This window comes from Mastacembelus armatus, chromosome 20, assembly GCF_900324485.2.
Source record: "Mastacembelus armatus chromosome 20, fMasArm1.2, whole genome shotgun sequence".
Lineage (NCBI taxonomy): Eukaryota > Metazoa > Chordata > Actinopteri > Synbranchiformes > Mastacembelidae > Mastacembelus > Mastacembelus armatus.
Window position 1 is genome coordinate 10,784,582 of NC_046652.1, and position 21,296 is coordinate 10,805,877.

Below are 21,296 nucleotides of genomic sequence, written 5' to 3' on the forward strand. Positions count from 1 at the left end.
GGAGCCCTGGGGCCCAGAAGAAGCACTTAGAGTGGTAAAATGGCCACTTATTCACAGCCGCCCTCCCGTTCTCACTGATCCTCCCTACCCTCGAGCCTCCCACTGGGTTCAGGATCACAGACCTCTCAGAACTGTATGATGGACTGCATAGCCCTCCCTACTGGACTATACACACCTCACTGCAGTTAGCCTACACTGGACTTGGCAACAAAGTCCCCCCCCCCCCCCCCCCCCCACAGCAGGTGCTCCTGAACAAACACACTTTTTTGAGGGTGGGGGGGGGGGTCCTTATATACAGCTTTACTGGTGACATTAACAGGTGCAGTTTTGATGAATGATTTTTTTTCCCCTCTTTAGTTGAATCCTCTGGCCAGCCAGGCAGCAGTCGCAGCAGCAGCAGCCATGGGATCCATCACTGGCTCTCAGGTGTTTGGCAACACCCTGCCAAACCTACAAGGAGCCACTGGGCAGCTGGTCACCAATGCACAAGGACAGGTGAGTCCGGCTGTGGTTTACTGGACTCTCACTTAGTAGAAAAAAACTTTTCAGATGTTCAGTTGTACATACAGTAAATTAAATAGTACAGAGTATTGCATTGGTTAACTGGTCTGTAAAGTATATTTCTGGACCATCTATCATCTATGAATGTGCAGTTCCATATGAAACATTTTAATAGTATTTCTGATCTTTCTTCATAGATTTCTAGTGGTGGCTCTTTGTGTTTTCTTGAAGCTGTTTGCCTACAGTCTGGTAGCCACCCCACCATATATTAAGCTTTTTGGGAATAAACAAAGCCCTTCTTACTCTTATCCGCATGCGCCTGTCGCAGTAAAACGCTGACCTTGTCATATTTACAGGGTGGCTGCAGAATTGTTCCATCAGTAGCCAGAGGCTTGAACGATGATGCTTGTCATTGTGGGGCCCTATCTAATGAATCATCTTATCGCTGTTGCACAGAGCACATATTAAAGGAAAATTGTATGGACAATGTGCCCTTTCATGCCATGGTTATTTACCTTAACCTCAGTTTTCATCCTTTTACCACAAAGTTAAAAATATGGCAAAACCATGCTTAGCACAAAAAACACATGGGAAACATTTAGTTTGGAAAGTCACACTTGACATTTAACCTACCAGGGTTAAGTTTCAGTGCCACCAGTGTAGCCATGTTTCACTGTTTATTCAGTAAGTGTTGTCCGTGTGTGTGCTTGATGCTAAATGCTGCTAATGAGACAGTATGGACTTCCCTGGCTCACAAGGTGCCTGGAGCACTGAGGACAGATCACTGTGGATATGAACTTGATGGGATGCTCTGTGCTTTTGTAGTGTCTTGGCGGCTGACACTCCCTGACATAATCAGGTCACAGAGGCGGTCAAAGCCCTGGGCTACAGCCTTTGCTCCCTACCTCATTATTCCACAGCATTATTCAGACAGAGGGCTCTGAAACATGCACTACCCTATCAGAAGGTCCCACCCCTCTTTCCTCCAAAACAGAGGAGATTATACAGGCTAATACATACCTCATACAGGGCTGAAGGTCCAACAATCATGCTTTGAACATTTATGTCCTTATGGAAATCTACAAAACAGAAGCATCTAATTATTAAATTTACTGTGTATCATCACTGTACATTGTAACACATCACCATTCCTTCCATTTAAGGCATTATGTACAGTCTTTGACCTCCTAATTTCCTCCACAGCTCTGTCAAAAGGCCTTGTCATAAGTGAGAGCTCCAGGGACCTTGAAAAGTGGCAGGTTTGATGGGCATTTGGAGTTCAATATGTTTTTTTAAACCTTAATTATATAGGCCCCAGCCACTTATTCTCCAAGGAGAATCAAAGGGGCCGTTTTATCCTCACCGCCTCTATGACAGTGATTAAGGCTGTGAATAAAAGCCAGAATATGAAGTCACACTCCCGCCTGATTTTTTTCCTTTTATGAATCAGTGGCATTTTGTGAACATTTTCTATTCACTATAAATTTTCACTTTTTTGCAGCTTAACCTGGGACTAAAAATAGACTGGGAAAGCTAAGGTTTCTCATGTAGTTTGCCATTTGTTCTGAAATGTATAGACACAGCTGAAGTCGTCCCAGTTTTGTTCCCCTTAGTGTAGAACAACAGGTAAGGAACACATTTTCTGCTAACCTGCAAAGTGAGTCAGACTGTAGAGCAGGTGAAGCTGAATCACAACACCAATGTGCCCTGTGCATTGTTGTGAGCTTCAAGGCTTTAGATCAAGTGCAACCAGTGCAACTGCTATTGACCTGATAGTAAATCTACAGCTAATGATTGTTTTTAATATGAATTACTCTATCAATACCCTGTCAGTTCCCAGATTGCTTGTTATTTCAGACTAAGACTCCAAAAACCAAATATGTAAGTTTTGTCAAACGACTAATCACCACTACACCAATCTACAGACTGATAAAAACAGAAAATATGTTGTTTTCTGAATTACATCAAAAAAGTCCCGTGGAATATTACGAGTCTGCTGTTTTAGGCTCTGATTTCCTCTGAATATTAGTTTGGTTTTTTTTTTTTTTTTTTTGGACTTTTGTGTTGACACAAGTCCAAACATTTCAAACATTTTTCCTCTTGGGTCTGAATTCACCGCATGAACGGTGGAGGAGAGAAAATGGGCAGAGATATTGCCTGGCGACCATGGCTAAAGACACAGATTGCCCTGGCTGGAGAGATGAGATGACATTTCTGTGGAAACAAGAGCAGCATAATCTTAATGAGTTCTGCTGGGTGGAGAGAGGCATGTTGCTCACAGGAAGCCAAATAAAGGGAAGAAAACTGAAAGATAACTGAGAAGAGGGACTTACAGTGATTGGGCGAAGGTCCTGAAGGCTGTGTCTTTATTAAAGTATCGTACAGTGAAATTAGAGTATAACAAGCCCTCAGGCTTTTATTTTGGCATCTAAATAATTTTGTGTCTTCGTTAAAGTTAGGCCCTGTGTACAGTAAGTGAATTTTTTGGTGTTTGCTGGTTTCAAAGCCCACACTCACAAAGGTTGAGCTGAGCAGCTGCCCTGATAGAGATTATTTGGAACAACATTGATAATTGATTGAATTTTTAAATGTATTTTAACATTAGGCTGAGACGTACTATGAACTTGGAGTCTGTCTTAGTCAAATCACAAAAAAGTCATAGTTAATATCAGATCTTGCATTAGTGTTAAATAATAAACCTTGTTTAAAGAGACTAAAGTTTGACATGTCCTATATGTCATGTATACAAGATAGTAAATCATTTGCCAACAGTTTTTAACATTTAGTGCTGTTTGATACCCAGTAATGCAGATACATTTTTCCAGCACCACTGGAAAGTGTTGAGGTTCTGCTTTTCCTCCCAGTTATGTTTAAATTAAAATGTAAAAGCATTTTCTATCAATGATATCTCTGCTTCCTAAGCCCCAGCATTGCTGAATTCAGTTCTTGCTTTAGATCTTTAGGTTGTTGTATAATGAAGTGTTTACATTTATCCATCCTGCTTTAAGAGCTCTGTCCTTGTGACCTGAGAAGAGCTCTGTGACACTGCCGTGAAACATCTGCATGAGATAGATGGCGCAGCATTGCATGGAGAGACAGGGACGAGAGCTAAGCTGTCAGTTTCCTGCTCTTTTATTATGCTTATAGAACAACCACTTAGTCCAATGATGATGAATAATTGAGCGGAACAAGTTCCCTGCCACTGTGGCATGCAAAACGGGATCAGTGGGACTCAGGAGACACGAGCGTCAGGCAGGGCAATAAAATATGCTAAGTGGCAGGAGAGCATTACAGGGAATTTGTAAAGCCGGCACGGAGAGAGAGATAAATTATCTCTCCCCTAATGCGAAGCAACATAAGCAAATGAGCCATGTCAGGGATGAATTACAGATTCTCGGCCTACCTTTCTCTCACTGATCCCTCCCTATTATGTCAAAGAGACCGGGGAAGGCAGGAGGGGGAGGTGGGCCACATGCTTAAACACATCAGCAGGGGTGGTGATAGAGACTAGAGAGCCAGTGAGGGTTCAGTCACTACTCTAAAAAAGAAAGGTGCTTGTGGTTTTGTGTTTATATGGGTTTAGGCATAAGCTTGGACTGAATCGTAAACTCAAAGAGGAGTCAAAGACGTTGCAATTGCAGAAAAAGTACTTTTTCTTCCCCCAGTTTCCAAATAAGAGAATTTAGAACGATCGGCATCTCATCCGTGATGAGCTGCTCTCCGGTGTAATGAGGCTTGGTGGTGGAGCACTGTCAAAGGGGGGGGGGGGACAACGGCTGCTCAGGAGCTGCCCAGAACCAGTCCCCAGATGACATTAACCTTCATCATGGTGAAGAGGTGCTAAGTCCCCCCTAAAGCGCCACTTTTGGCCACACTCTGGCAGCTCTGAGAGCTAAAACGCTGCAGTGACACTCTGCCGCCCCCTTTGATCTGCCCTTCCTGATTACAGCCACAGAGGAGAGGAGATCGGGGGATGGAGAGGGGTGGAGGAGGTGAAGTACCCCTGGGACCCTGAGAGTTGAATTAGAAACACAGGGTCCTGTCTCACTTCTCTGAAGCTCCTCTTTTCTTCCTCTTATTTTTGTTTTTTTCTGTCTTTCCATTTCTTTCTTTCTCCTGTGTGTGTGCAAGAGTGAAATGAGGGTGTCTGTGTCTCTGCAGCCACACTCCTTCTCACCACAGACAGACAAAGACACTTAAGCACAAACACATTTAGGTACACAGTCTCACACACACACACACACACACACACACCCTCACACACACACACACACACACACACACACACACACACACACACACACACACACACACACACACACACAAACACAAACACACACTCATCCCAGTCTCGACCTGGTGATGGATAATACAGTCAGTGGTGTGCACCATCACACACACAGGTATTCAGCACTGACCTTTGCAGTGCGCTCCCAGCAGTCTGCTTTAGCTTCACTTGATCCAGCCTGGAAAACCACCTCAGTGACAGATGATCAGTGGACTTTTGTGCATGTTGCTCTCTCCAAATCACACACATAATAACTCAAAAACCAAGTGCTGTGATTAGCCTCATAATGGAGAGAAACAACCAGCTGATGTGTTGTTTCCAGTAACTCCAAAAAAACAAAAAAAAAACTCAGCAGCAGAAATCATTAAGACTGATATCTCCAGTAGCGTTTACCTTCTCTGCTCCTTCTCTTTTTAAAACTGCCCAGCTGATTTCATCTCCTCTCTACCTCCTTTGTAGATAATTGGAACAATCCCACTGATGCCAAACTCTGCAGGGCCCTCCAGCCAATCAGGGGGTGGCAACCCAGCACTGCAAGTACAGCCAATTACACCTCAGCTTCTGACCAACGCTCAAGGCCAGATCATCGCCACAGTGATCGGCAATCAGATCCTGCCTGTCATCAACACCCAGGGAATCACGCTGTCCCCAATCAAGCCTGGACAGCAGGTAACATATACACTGATGTGCAAGCGCACACACATATAAGGCAAGACACCACCTTGTAGAGCAGTTTATCATATAGTGAAACTGCTGCTCTGGCAATGATTCAAGAGCTTGTTGAATGAGCAGCACCTAGTGGAGTCAGACTAGAGTGCTGTTTATTCACGAACGCAATATCCCAGCATTGATATTTATTTGTTTTGTTCTGAACATCTATTTGTCCCTGCTTCAGCACTCATTTGCACCCTTTCTCTTGGAAAACTGTAGCTACTGGTACAATGTTTCATAATGTATGTGTGTGTGTGTGTTTGCATGTTTCCATGTGTGTCTTCTGCATGTTTGGAAGGCGCTTGTCAGCCAACCTTTCTGACACAGTCTCAGGAAAACTGCTGTGCCCCTGCAGAGCCTAAACCAAAAAAGAAAAGAACACTTTTCATCACCCCACTTAAAACTCACACACTCCTGCCTCTGTTCTCCACCTCTTTCCGTTCTAGTCTCCCTGCCTCCTCAATCACACTCTCCAGGCTTATGATTTGTCCTTTTTGACCTGAACAAGAAGTGTTTTGTTTTCATTTAAAGGAAGGCACATAAAAAACACGCAAGTTCTTTCTTTTTTGCAAACTAGATTGGAGCTCATACTGTAACTGCAGAAACTCAAGCTCAAACATTTTCACCTCCCAATTTGAGGATCTATACAGTGTGGTGCCAGATGCATGCACGCAACAATGAAATGTTATTGACTTGATAATGGCAATGTCAGCGCAGAATTACAGGGTAAAAGTTCACATAGAAGCCACGAATGGATGAATTCGCAGCAGATGGACACCTAATTGTGGCTCCTTGAAACACCAGATTATACTCTCGAATGAATTAATGCATTTGTAATAATGTTTATGCTTTTGTTTCCCCTTCAAAGCCTGCATGTACACATTGTTCCACGGGCATAATTTACGGTTGTCAGAGCCTGCAGTCTAGAATATTTCCAGTGAGCTAGATAATTCTCCGTGCCTGTCAACAGTCCTGACAGTGTGTGCATCGCTTTTGACACCCCCCACCATCCAAACAAACACATGCCACAGAGAAAATAATTAATAGCAAAGAAGGAGAGAAGAAGCCGACCCAGCTTATGGCGGAGACAGCTTTTCGCTTTAAAAGTGAAGACATATCATCTTGATCTTGTAAAAGCAATTCAAATGTGCATAAAACATGAAAATACATTGTTTTCTCACCATCAGAGCACTAGCTTGTGGATCATGAATTATGTTTGATATGGGGACTGCTGTGTCCACATGTTTTTATTTCTGATTCAGGCTGCCGTTATTTGCATCTTCCCCCAACCTGATGACAAGAGAGTGAGAGAAGGCCCTAATTGTCATGAGCTGTTATCTTGTTTAAACTGAGTTGATTTCTGCAGACTAGCAATTATGAAGCTCATAGAGACAGTGGAGTACCTGAGCTGAACCAGCATCTACTTCCTTTGAGACTCTCAAGCTCTCCTGTAATAGTAAACCACTGCTGTAGTCTATTGAGCAGACTATTGACACTATATTCTCTTCTGTCAGTCTAAGTTCTGCAGGCAGTAATTAACATTAATTTATCATCAGGTACAAGGCAAATCTCATTATATTCATCTTCTAAGTGTCTCATTTAATAATTGGTTGATTAGACTGTAGCCAGATCACCATAATGACATGATTACTATAAATGATGATTATTATGATGATGGCGAGAGGGTGTAATGGAAATTTGTAATGGATCCTGTCGATATGATGTATGAGCTCTGTGTATGTGTTTGTGTATGTGTCCAGCTGCCTCAGGCTCAGCAGGGTCAGACAGGCTCAGCATCATCTCAGCCCAACCTGCTCCACATGCCCCACAGACAGAGTCCACTCCACCAGGCCTCTTCCTCCTCCTCCACCTCCTCCTCTTCTTCAGCTCTCAGCGTGGGGCAGCTAGTCAGCAGTAAGTGTCCAACACACAAAAACATAAAATGCCTTCAAATACAAGGATTAAAAAAAAAAAACATATCCCTCCTATTGTTTCTATATGACATATAATGCTATAAATGGTCAGTTCACATAAATAACAAAATATTTCTCACATACCACTAGTTGGACTTAAACAGATACTATTTTATGTCTCAGACTTCCAGAACCACCTCAATACAATGGAGTTTAATGGACTTTTGTTTGCGGCACTCGCAGCTTTCAAAGGGCAATTTGTCTCTCATTGTCTAGGTGCTCTGAATAACCAAGCAAAAATGCGAAACACCCCTTTACTAAATTGTAGCCTGTTTGGCTCTCAGTCCTTTTTTTAAAGATCAAAGCTGGCAGTATATTATACTTTTGTTACTGTCAACAGATCCCACGACAGAATCAAAACCAGCAATGCATTAGTTCATCTCTCAGTACTTTTAGATTTTCCTACAGTGCAGCAAATCTAAATAATTTTCTTCAAATCACCTGTGGACTTCCAAACAGGATTAACTAGGGCAGTTGCGTGGGGCTACTTTTAGCAGTGGATTGACACACATCTGTTAAATACTATCTCTAGTATTTTACAGCAGTATGAGGGTGGGATTGAACGTAAGCTACAGTGCCCACGTTCATTCAAACAAGTTTGATAGTGTAAATCACTGATGGGTTTTGAGACACAGGAATTGATTTGGTTCCGTATTAGGACCAATTCATTGACTTCTGCTTTAAAACCTTTAGAAAGTACAGTTTTTCTTTATTTGAGGCCAGTTGCCTTATTACTCCTTTTGTCTCAACATAATGTCACTCATTTCTGGATGATTTTTGAAACCAGGAATGTTTATTCTTCCTAAACCTTTTTCATTCGTATTAAAGAATATATTTACATTCAAGGAGAGAGGGAAATTACATGACAGGATGATAGTTCAACAATCTCATTGTAAGCAGGTTTATTTGGAACTACTTCATACTGTTGACATCATGGTTTGTGCACTATCCAGAGTAACAAGGACACAATTTCTAAAAAGATATTTTTTTTGTTTCAAGGCAGTTTTTGAATCTGCTAAATGAACATCCATTGATCCATTATCTATATCGCTTATCCTTGATGGTCACAGGGGTTGAAACCAATCACAGCCAACACTGGCCAAGCTCTTAGATCATGGCACTAACCAGTGCACCAGTTTGTCGCCCTGTTTCAAGTACCACAAATGAAATTCAGTTAACCTTCATCGTTTTATGGATGAGGTGAAAATATCAGAAGTTGACCTTCCAAAAGTTGCACAATTAAAAGCAAAACTGTTTGGGTCACTGAAACCACCAGCTGTAAGAGAATAAATGCGTTTTTGTAATTTGGGTGAACCATTGTTTTAATGTCACAGACTGGCGATCCAACATGGCGGACTCAGTACCTACAGTACATTACTCTCAGATTAGACAGTTTATGACTGATCCCCACCAGCTACGATTGTTTTATTTTTCCTGACTGTCATTTCTTTGGTTTATTATACAATCCAAAGTGGCATGTGCTATGTATAATGAACATAAGTTTCAGTCTTCCAATGCGTCAGCCTTTGGCAGAGCCTTATAAATCACTGGGCCACAGCCTGTCAGCATGCAGCTAGTGCCTTTAAAAACTCTCTTTTATTCAGATAAATTTCATTTGTTAGAGGCAATTCCCCTAAACTCCATGTAAACTCATTTCAAAGGTAGCTACAATGCCACTGAATTTAATAAAAAAAAATACAAGTTGCCATTGATCAACTTGTTGTAGACAGTGTGTTTAGTTTATGTTTACTTGTAGCTGAGAAAATATCCTATAAACCATTTTTAAGCCTGCACAAAATCATTGTGGCTCAGTTCAGTGGTAAATAGAATTAATGCTTTATGCTGAGTACGAGCCATACCACTTCCTCTCAATATTCCCTACTGCAGACATAACATAACAAAGCAAAATCCCATGACAGAATCAGAGTCATCTGCAGAGGAGACGATGAAATGTCATTGCATTCACTGGCCACAAACAAAGTCCCAGAAACAGATTAAAAAGCCGAGAATGTCTGAAATGTCTCATTTAAAATCATCAGATGGGAAAATGTCAGAAAGACGAATGTCAGCAATATTTTGTATTAAGGTTGTTTTTATTTTTACTTTTATTTGTCTGAGGAAAGTCAACTGAGTGTGTCTGCAAAAAAAAAACTTTTTTTGGCATCCAATCACAGTCTTTTGCTGGCTGCCAACAAGCTAGCACACTAAATAGATGCGTTAGTAAGCACATTACCAGCACACTTCAGGTGAAAACAAGCAGTCTGTATCTGGATACTCAACCCGCATCAGAAAAACGGTTGTTAATGTAGGTGTAAATGCAGATTGAACAGTGCGATTGTGTTCTGTGATTGGATCAGCCATCGGTGATCGGGGTCATATTGCAGTCGAATCTCAGCCAGATGCAAATACAGTCCTGCTAAACCTGCTGCAGTAACAGGTTTTTTTTTTCTAGCCACCTGGGGCCAGCCGGTTATAAACACCACACTGACACACTGAGATAACAGTTGCTTGTTTAGATGTCCAGCAGTTATAGGGAAACATTAGCATTAATTTGGAGTCATGGTTGTGTCCACTTAATGAATATAAGTCCCGTACTCACACTCATCTGCCAGCTCCGGAGGGAAACATCTGTCTCTTTAAATGCTTCATTATGTTAACCAGCCAGCTGCTTACTGTGTCTGTCTGCTGTTTGCTGGTGAACAGGAAGTGTACAGCGGGTTTTTAGAGCTTTTTTGCTGACAACAGTTGTCTGCTGTGAATGAAAACTACCCTGAGAGTGAACTTGAACAGCAAATTTGTGCCAGGGTCTAGACAACTCAGTTCAGGTAACAACTCACTGTTTAGTTTATCACTGTTAGTGGCACCTAATCCTTTGTTTGTATAGTGTTATTTTGCTACATGGTTATTATAAGAATGATCATAAGCTGCTTTAAGAAAAAGATGTCCGCAGAAAGTTGAAAGGTCACCTAATTCTACCTCAAATCCAGAGTATCAGCTTTTAGACTCAACTTGCAGGAACTAGACTTATCAAATGGATAATCAATATTTTAAACTAAAAGACAAAATATGTGTAAGACAGATGAATGACAATTGACTCCACTGTGCTCCATAAAGCACTGGCACATAATAGCACAAATCTAGGCTGTAATTTATAAAGTGATTGTTTTTTTTTTCTCATTTGTTTAACTTATTATTTATTGTTAATTATTAAGCTACTTAGTTTGTTGAAAAGAAAACCAGCTTTTGAAGGCCCAGAAATGATTGTTTCCATTGGTTTAGTGTTTAGAAACTTGGCTTATAAACATTTTTATGCACTATTCTGTTTGTTTTTTGAAAGCTTTACTCCAACATTCATTATTGCAAAATAAATTAGGAAGGGTTTCAATTTTAAATTATGCATGACTCAATGTCTAAAGAAAAATGTGGATGCAGAGGCCACACCAGTTGAGAACTGCTGCTCTAGACTACCATTAGTTTTTCAAGCCGCTAAGTAAATAGCCTCCACTGGGAATGATGAAGAGATGCTCATCAATGTGGAGATGATGGGAACCCAAATCTGTGAGTGCTCATCCCTCCCGTTTCAGTCGGCTCCAGTCCCTCATTTTCCAAGTGTTCACACGTCTGGAGCGCGCCGCATACGCTACACGTCACTTATGAGGCACAACGAGATGGCAGCCTCATAGATTTTTGCTTAAATACGCTTGGAGGATTCCTTTAATAATTCATTGATAATGACCACGATGAATAATTCAGAGGCACAAACTTTGCTTTAGTAAGCAGGATGCCAGGGCACCTGACATTGATGTACAATGTGAAATCACTTTTTATTAGCAGGGAAATTCTTCAAAACGTTTGTCAGAGCCGCATATATATACGGAGATTCACAAGTAGCATTTCTTTGTATGGAGAGTGTGTTTTTTTTCTAGGACTGTTTTATAAAGGTTGCTGCTGGTTTAAAGGCCTAAAATGTCTTTATGCAGGTCAGATGAATGAAATAACATACACATTCTTTAATGTTTATTTGAGAGGTTTTATGTGTGTTATGTGTATATGCTCTAAATCTGTCTATTGAATTAACAAGTTCTGTGGCATGTGGTTTGTCCAAATGCTTTTGTATGAGAGAGTGCTCATCAGAGCCGTGACATACCCGTATTCACGTATCAGAAGAATTTATTCTTCAAAACATCTCTAAGATACACATGGTTTACAGCAGAGGGGCAAGGAGAAATAATAAGTTCTGACCCACAGCAGCAATTTGTTTTTAGAGTTGTTTAGAGACGGTCATGATCGCATATGGCTGGACGTTTGCTTCATTCACTCGGAAAAATGAGGTAAGCGACAGAGGAGCAGAGGGCTAATAAAATGAGATGTGTTTGTTGTATTGTAGACCCGCAGACTGCCCCCAGCGAGGTGGATGGGGTCAACCTGGAGGAGATTCGTGAATTCGCCAAAGCATTCAAGATCCGCCGGCTGTCTCTGGGCCTGACACAGACTCAGGTGGGCCAGGCTCTCAGTGCCGCCGAGGGGCCGGCATACAGTCAGTCTGCCATCTGCAGGTGAGGGCCAACAAAGAAAACAGTCTAACACTAAACAGTTCATTAGTTCTAATCAGTGTGTTCTCATTCTGTCACATGAAAACAGATGTAGTCATGTGGCCTCAGTGAGTCGTCTGGTGCTCTTAACTGCCATCACCTTTTCATTTCATGTTTGGACGTCATTCAGATATCAAAATACATACTTGACTATCGCCACCCTGACAAATGAAAGGCTCGTGTCTTTACTTCCTCTCCCCCACTAACATGACAGCTGCATGTTACTTATGCAAAGTACATACACAAGTATTACACCAAGCACTTAAAGCATTTAATTATTACTAAAGCTCGTTGCTGTACACGGTGTTCAAATTTGAGAGAGCGTGACGGCAATGATCTCTTAATAAGATTGCCATGTTTTACTGTTGCCACAAGGACAGTTTAGTCATAAATGGTCCATTATATATTCATGAGACAATCAGACGATCAGTGCTTTATCCCTCCGATTGTTCCACTTGACTAGCATTTCGCATGAAAATGCCAAATGAGCCACATTTTCCTTTCAGAGCTGAATAATTGGGCCACCCCATGTCCAAATATTAATGTTTAAAGAGAACTAAGCAGTACAATTTCCAAATTCAAGGTAATATTAAACAAATCACGTGTTTCTCTCCTTTTTTCAGTAAAATTCCTGTTCTTATTCATATATTAATTTTAATGTCCCTCTGCATTGAATGTGCTTTGCTGATGACCTGCACTGTTTGTGTGACACAGTGCTGCCACGCACTTTTAAAAATTTCATCACATCAACATCAAACGGCCAATAAAATGTGAAACAGTACAGGAGCCGGGGTTCTTATGAGGCGCAGCCGTCTCTGACTAATGTTTAAAGTCTTAAAATCACACATGAAATATTTACAGCAAGGCATAATTCAAATATTTATAACATACATTAAAAGCCATTACCTTGAGAAATAAGCAAATTGTGGACTGTTCTTCGTACCGTTAAGACAATTTTTTTGTTTGTATGACATTGGACATGACATCCTGATGTTTTAAGTAGTAGGGGCAAACTTCACATGCTTTAGTTTAGTTAACATCAACACAGACATGAAGTTTGAGGAGAACCGAGACGTCGCAGTAGCTCTGGGGCTCTCGCTGTGGACCTAGACAGTGAACAGACACTGACAGATGCTTCCATCTTGTCTCCTTTCATTGCTCAGTATGTTTCCAGGCATTTTATTAGTTTATCTAAACAGGCACAGACGCTACATGAGGGCAGCACTGAACCAGCAATGTGCTGGTCTCTCCTCTTTTGGCTTGAATTTGGCATTTTGCAGCTGAATACAGACAAACAGTAAGGAAATAATGTGAATATATATAATCAACCAGAGATACACATCCAGTTAAAAAACATCAATACTAAAGAAGTAAGGCTTCACAATTAACCAACTAAATAACTCACACGAGTCTCTTACAGACTCTGATTTACTTATATACAATTACCTGCAATCAAAAACAACAAAAGCAGCCAAACCTCTCAAAAAGACAATTGTTTTGTTTTTTTTTTACAAGTTAGCTTTACCAAGACTAGTGAAATACTGTCTAAAATTACCTAAATTACTATTTAATTTCTAATCATTGATAAACTGAGTAAACACAGTAACTTGTAGGTGAGTGAAATTGTGAAATAATGTAATTTTTGTGACTACAGACAGGATCATCATTTTCATATTAAAGCTAAACTGCAGTAGGTTCAGGTGATCTGAGCACATACCTAATATATAATATATAGGTGACTTCATCTTGCCTTGATCTTAAATATATACTTCTCAAATAGATCCCTCTGAATTGCCTCTGGTTCATCACCGTAACCCCTGAGGCAATCTGTAACTCAGGCCGAAGTCTAAGCAGAGCTCCTAAGGTACTTTTAAGTGGAGCCAGAGAGGCTGGAGGTGCATTCAGGGCCATTTCTCCCTCATGCTGATGCACTGGAGGAGGGAGTGCATACCCCAGCTGAGCAGCTCTCAACTCATTTTAGTATCTGCAGTTCCTGTTGATCCATGAAATGTCCTGTCTCTGGTGACTCTTCATATCTACTAATGTATTCCCCGCAGTATAGAGCGTTCCTCATTCTGTTTAGGAGGAGGACGGGGTTATAAATAATACTGCCTGTTGACAAGCACAAATACGCCAACCAGGTGGAGGAACAGAGGAAGTTCATGCATGCATGGGCTTCTCGGCCTCACTGTTGTTGTCTGCAACAGCTCACTTCGCTGTTAAAAATGCCTTGTGTGCATTGTTTGTTCCACAGAGAACAGAGCTTCCCTCGAACTCCTGTCAGTCCAGGACGTACTTTACCCAAAGCATCAGCGCACATCACACTCATTTATATCTCATAAACACATCCAGCCAACTCATCAGAGTTTATTGATCAAATCTCATCTGGAAATCAGATCATAAAGTCCAGCTGAAGACCCTACTGTATGATGTTTTTAAAGGGTGTTTGAAATTCATTTTCTAGGTCTATATTTTACATTATTCAGTTTAGCCTCATTTATCCAAGATCTGGAAACATGCTTAGTGGTAGTAAAACCTTTAAAATTATCTTTATTTATTTAATAAGCTGATGATTACTTGCTTAATTGCTAACAAGAATTTCATCTTGATGATGAGCCATCAATACACGTCCAGCTAACAAAAAATAAGAATGACTATAATTAAATGTGAGAGCATAACACATGTATTCAGCCTAAGATCACATCAAGTGGAGTCGGTCACACTCACAGATTGTATATAAGGAATGATGACATGTTAGCACTTCCTGTCAGTATGCAGAATTTAAGCCAAAATGTTGGCTTTAATCTTGGGCTGGCATCTCGCTGTTATGACGCATTTTGCAAGCAGATATAAGGATGCCCGTCAAATCATCCAAAATGCACACACTTTTATAATTTATGAAAAACTAATGACCAATTTCCAACAAATGAGTGTGATAATTTCCACATAAAATGATAGAAGTCAGCTTTGGGGAAAATGTGTGACCCATAACCCATTCGCTAACATGGAGTGGGCAGGGCTAATGACCGATAATGCAACCAGCCACCAGGGGGCGATCAACTTACGATGCCTTCACTTCTAGGGAGCTCACACATCGTCCATCTTCTGATACTGTCTATGGTCACACAAAACAATGATCTCACATGCTAAATCAAGCAATCACACATAATGTGTTGTTATAAATTGTATGTATATTAAAGGGCCTATGAGAGATAAGCTCCAGCAGTCAGCCCTGGGTTTGGATTGTACGTTCAGATATTAGGCAGTTTCCAATAAATTGCCTTCAGATAATCGCAGCTAGATTTGGTCCTGAGTTGCTTTTTCACAAACTAGTAATGGTATGTTGGCGCTACATGTCCGTTCTGAGTGATTTCTGTTGCCTATGATGTGAACAGAAAGATCAGAAAAATTAACTACACCCGAACAATCAAATCCATCCATCCATCCATCATCTATACCCGCTTATTCCTAACCAGGGTCACAGGGATCAGCTGGAGCCTATCCCAGCTCTCTTTGGGTGAAAGGCAGGGGTCCACCCTGGACAGGTCACCAGTCCATCACAGGGCCACATAGAGACAAACAACCTCACACACTCACACTCACTCCTATGGGCAATTTAGAGTCACCAATCAACCTGACATACATGTTTTTGGACTGTGGGAGGAAACCAGAGTACCTGGAGAAAACCCACACAAGCACAGGGAGAACATGCAAACTCCACACAGAAAGACCCCTGATGGGTTTCAAACCAGGAACCTTCTTGCTGTGAGGCAACAGTGCTAACCACCATGACACCGTCTTGTAACGGTGTCATGTAACCACACACTTTCTTGGCTATTTTATAACATTACATTAGATCATCATAGTTTACAAAATGCAATATTTACTCTTTCTAGTCTGGATCTTGTGGGTTATTAAAGCACCAAAGTTATAATGTGTAATGACGACATTTAGAGGTTGCTTATCAAAAACTGTGATGATGTGATGTTGTGTAGGCTCTCATCAGTATTACTTGGGCTTATACAAAAATAAATAACCAGAATCTACTTTAAATTAAACCAAAGCTTTGTTTGTTGATCTTTTCATAAAGCCATTTAAACCAAATTATTCGTGGCTGTTAAAACTCAGACAGGTCTTGGTTCGTTTGGGTGAAACACATCCCTTCCCTTCAGTACCCACCAAAACAGTACAAAAGAAACAGGCGTCTTCCTCAAAACCTAGCGTCGCCTTCATCATGTCTAATTCACGTCATATACTTTTCATCACCGACAAACAGCACCTGACAGATTCATTGAGCTGCCAACTAGCAGTGTTTTTAGAAAAAGTTTCATTCTCCATTCTTACTGTGACTTGCTAAAATGTCTATGAAGTCAGAATTATGAGCTGTAAAGAAACTTTCAGGATTAGAGTGTGTGAATGTATTCTTATTAAATATAAAATGAGAGGTTGTTAGAGGATGAAAGAAAGTTTGAAAAATGTATTAAATGTACATTTTGATTAATAATTCAACCTGTTTTTGTAAATAAATGATGGTGCCACATTTAACTGCATGCGTTAGTGTTTTTTTTTTCTCTTTAGTTTTATCACCTGAGGGAAAGAAATTGGATATTCAGAAGTAATTCCTGCTTTTTCAGTTGATTTAATTTTGCAGCACATTACTTAAAACATTTAGGTAGATGTTTGGTATGTTTTTGGTTCACTGGAGCTAATTTTAGCCATTGGCAATATCTCCTTGTTCCACTATTGCCAATTTGGGACAGAGAACCGCAGGCTCCTCTAGAAAATTAACACATTACTGGCACCTGTCACCTGTAGCTGCTAAAGCTGAGGTGGTCCAGGTGCAGAATGCAGAGGAGTCTGGTTCGCCTGTGTACCTGAATGTTAGTCTCAGTCCCTGTGGCATTCTGGTTGAGGAGACTAAAAGACAGGCAGCTTATCCCTTGTTCTGGCAGGGCACCTAAGTAAGATTCTTTTTTCTCAATTCTCCCCAGACACACCATCCTGAGAAGCCACTTTTTCCTACCACAGGAAGCCCAAGAGAACACTATAGGTAGCAGTCTGACAGGCAAACTGAACCCTGGCCTTTTATATCCTGCCAGGTTTGAGAAGTTGGACATCACCCCTAAAAGCGCCCAGAAGATTAAGCCTGTTCTGGAGCGCTGGATGGCCGAGGCTGAAGCCCGCCACCGATCTGGCATGCAGAACCTGACTGAGTTTATCGGCAGCGAGCCTTCGAAAAAACGCAAGCGGAGGACCTCATTCACCCCTCAGGCGCTCGAGATTCTCAACAGCCACTTTGAGAAGAACACACACCCCTCCGGACAGGAAATGACGGAAATCGCTGAGAAACTGAACTATGACAGGGAGGTTGTGCGTGTCTGGTTCTGCAACAAGAGGCAGGCCTTGAAAAACACAATAAAGCGTTTGAAACAGCCCGAACTCGGCGTGGCCGCACCGATGGACCCACTCACTGATTCTCTGCAGGAGCTCCCCAAATGAACGAGCTCTCCAACAAAGAAGTGGAGTGGAAAAGTGGCGGCCATCAAGACCCACAAAGGTGGATGAACTCATCTTTCAATGAGAACTGAAAAATGTTCCCAAGTCACCTGGATGGACAGTCATGAGTTTGCAAACTAAAATCTATGTGTTGTCAGTGTGATTACCACAGTTATGTAAATGACCTTGGCAAAACCAAAAACAAGAAAAAAAGAGATTAATATCTGAGAATTATGTAAAAACATAATGTGTGTGATGTTTCAAAGAGTTTTAGATTCTGGCCTTACAGACCAGACTATTGCCCAAATTTTTGGTTCCCACGTGGAGGGATTTAGTAAAGAGAACATACCAAATCGAAAAACTATTTACCAAAGTCCGTTGCATCTGAGTACTAAGAATAATTTTGTAATGTAAATGTGCTCTAAATTTTTACATTTGTACTGGCAAATCTAAGCTATATGTGTGAGGATGAGTATACATTTTATCTTTGTCTCGCTTACTTTTTTCTTCATTGTTTGTATGTAAATATCTAAAAAATAATGCTGTCTTCAAGTTGAAATCACACGGATAATGTTCTCTTTTGGAAAAAAAAAAAAAAAAACCTTTGCTGTTAAACAGTTGCATAATAATGTTGTTTGCCTCGGATTTGTGTTTCACCTGCAAATATTTTCAGTCACGGTGTAACTTTGTACAACCTTTACAGGTATTTATTAATAATCTCACGGGATTGTTTCAGAGGACGGACAGAGGGAGGGTGAACTAAGGACGGTCACATGATTGAGATGATGGGGATGAAGATGGGGAGATTTGGTGTCTACTGCAGCTTTGTTTTGAGCTACTGTGTCATTCTGTTGCCAAAGCCTGATAGCCAAAGAACACATAAACATTCAGCTCAAGGACTGGGGAAGATTTTACCTTTTTATTTGTTTGTGCACATGGCTTTCTCCCCCCTTTTTCTAAAGTGTTTTACCCTGTGACTCAAGTTTAACAAAAGAAAAAAAAAAAAAAGCAGACTGTCATGTCAAACAGCTCCAACTGTGTCTACTGTAATTTCTTATCACGCATTATAGAAAACGTCTTTTAAGAAAATTTGCCTCTGCATGTTTCAACTCAAAGGGTAATAATAGGGATCATAGACATGGCCAAGATCGATTTCACCAAGCAGCCCAAAAGTAAAGTAATTATAGGAGTTTTCTTAACATCACTGAATGTGAGACATTATTTTACATGATAATCCCTTTAATTGTGCCCCTATTTAAGTATGGTTGAAGCCTTTTTGTTGCCACTGACCAAACTACTGAGCTCATTCTAGTTCAGCTGTTTTTATACGCCTAATATTCCAATTCAAATGTGTAAAAATATGTTTCTTTATATTCTGCATTCCTCTCAGCTAAGTGAAGGTTTACAGTTATAATTTTTTTTTAATGGAAATGTGCATTTTTCTGACCTTTAAATTGGTTTCTACTACAGTAGTGTATTTGTGGTTATTTTGGATCATACTTTACATGCATGAAAATTAATTTTTGTTCTCTGATTATGTTCATTAATTATTCAATGTGTTCAGCACTTTTCAGTTTTAATGGTATTACCTTGTCAGAAATGTCAAAATTCCAGGCAAAAAAAAAAAAAAAATTATAATAATAAACTCCAGACGTCACCACAAATATTTGGCTCTTACAAAAACCGTCACAGGAAGAAATGAAAAAAAAACAAGGTGAATGTTGAGAATAAGTGTCAGATGTCAGAGTGAATGAACTTAATTTGAAGTGAGGTGAAATTTGATGTAATTTATTCAGAATCATGTGTCTGCTCGATATCTGTCCTTCCTTGTCATATTGGTTATCTCTGTCTTTCAGTCCCCTGTGTTCATCGTCACTGCCTGGAGAAGACACACACATGCATGAAAAAGCTTTACATATCTGTGTTGTAAAAAAGTCAGCGAGGTTTGCAGGAAAGGACACTAGATTTTTTGGTGCATAGACATTATAATAATCATAATTTTGATTATAAATCCTTGCATTTTAACAAAGTTTTTTATGTCTGCAGTAACAATGTTTTACTGCTTTTACACATGCAGATTTTGTGCATTTTATATTGCCTCCAAAATAGAAAATACTTAAAACGTCAAGGAAAATCTTGCAATCTGGCCAAGAAATGCTATAGGTCTGCACCACCCATCCGATAAATGTATTTATAGAAAGCAGCGGTGAATCTGTTATGAGGCTTAACAGTAAAGCTATAACCAAAAACAAAAAAAAAAATCAAAGCAGACACAGAAAGGAGTTATGCATTTGCTCAACTTTTCAATGCTGGACCAAAGCTCTATAGATATGCACATTGTACAGAAAAATAGATTCACGATGTTGACAATCTTTAGAATCAGAGATAAAAGAACTGAAGAGTAGAAATGTACAGTAGTTCATCCAAGGTTTACCTCAGTTCTTGTGAGAATCATACAGACACCATACAAGAAGCAGCAGGTCAGAAGGAAAGACGTGATTATTCTGCACTGTCGTCGTTGTTCGCCTTCAACGTGGAGGGAGAGGCTTGTGTTTTATTTATTCTGTGACACATTATTGTTTTATGTTTTGTGAAGAACATGACTTTCTGGTCACCTGTTTTTTATTTATTATTATTATTATTATTGTATCTGCATTATTTGTCATTTGTTGTGACGTTCACCTCAGTTTTCACAGACCTGTAGATCCATGTAGAGGAGAAGATTATAGCAATGTTGCTCTTAACCCAATTAGGATGATTTGTTAATCACCTTTAAAGACTTTTGTGAAATTTTACTAACAGATAAACTGGTTTGACATTTTGTTAATAGTCGAAGAACTCGAAACCAAAGCTGAAGAGCCTGCAGAGGTTGGTTTTCATTTTTTTATAGACTAAAAACTGTACTTGATCTATAGAGCAATATCTGTTTGGTCAGTTAAAGCAGCACTTTGTGTATTTATAAAAAACAAAAACAAACAAACAAAAAAAAAAAAGCTTCAAGTCTGTCACATTGGTTTGTACCATAATTAGTAATAAACAATTGTTTGACATGACTTCTGTGTCGTGTTTTGAGTGCAATGTCTTTAAAGATACTACTCCTGTGATTTTTATGTCACTTAAATGAAGAAATGGTTCAATTCAATGATGATGGATAAGCCCCACACTAGCGTTAAGATATCACCACGTGATTATTTAAAAAACATATTTTGCTCTTAGTGCTTTTAGTGACAGTACAACACTATAGTTCAAAAGATTAATTCATTATTTTGGTAGGATTCGCATTTTTTTTATTACACTTTAGTGAAATACAGTTTGCTCATTTGCATTTTTATTCACACATTATATGTAGACCGATCAGCCTAAACATTAAAACTACCTGCCTGTGTATGTCCCCCTTGTACTGCCAGAACAGCTCTGACCCTCCACAAGACCTCTGAAAGTGTCTGCTATACGACACCGAGACGTCAGGAGCAGATCCTTAAAGTCCTGTAAGTTGTGAGGTGGGGCCTATTAGTCCAGCACATTCCATCTATTTCCAGGTAAATGACACACACACATACACACAGCTGTGCAACACGTGATGTAAAAGATATTTTGATTTATCAGACCAGACCACCTTCTTCTTCACTTGTTCCCGTTGTGATGCTTAGAAGCTTTGGAGGTGGATCTGACCCATCTGTAGCTACACAACTCCATACGCAGCGAGCTGCGACACAGTGTGTGTGTTCTGACACA

General features: G+C 40.2%; 1 protein-coding gene across 3 annotated transcripts in view; it reads left to right on the forward strand.

Moving 5' to 3' along the window:
- pou6f2 (POU class 6 homeobox 2) overlaps positions 1-18,103 on the forward strand; it is a 70,422-nt gene extending 52,319 nt beyond the window's left edge. For all 3 annotated transcript variants that reach the window (XM_026291737.1, XM_026291738.1, XM_026291739.1), the window contains 5 exons: positions 358-495; positions 5,249-5,458; positions 7,261-7,414; positions 11,861-12,029; positions 17,057-18,103. In XM_026291737.1, coding sequence (XP_026147522.1) covers positions 358-495; positions 5,249-5,458; positions 7,261-7,414; positions 11,861-12,029; positions 17,057-17,564 — 1,179 coding nt within the window. In that variant the 3' untranslated portion in view covers positions 17,565-18,103. The remainder of the gene's footprint in view (positions 1-357; positions 496-5,248; positions 5,459-7,260; positions 7,415-11,860; positions 12,030-17,056) is intronic.
- The last annotated feature ends 3,193 nt before the right edge of the window (positions 18,104-21,296 follow it).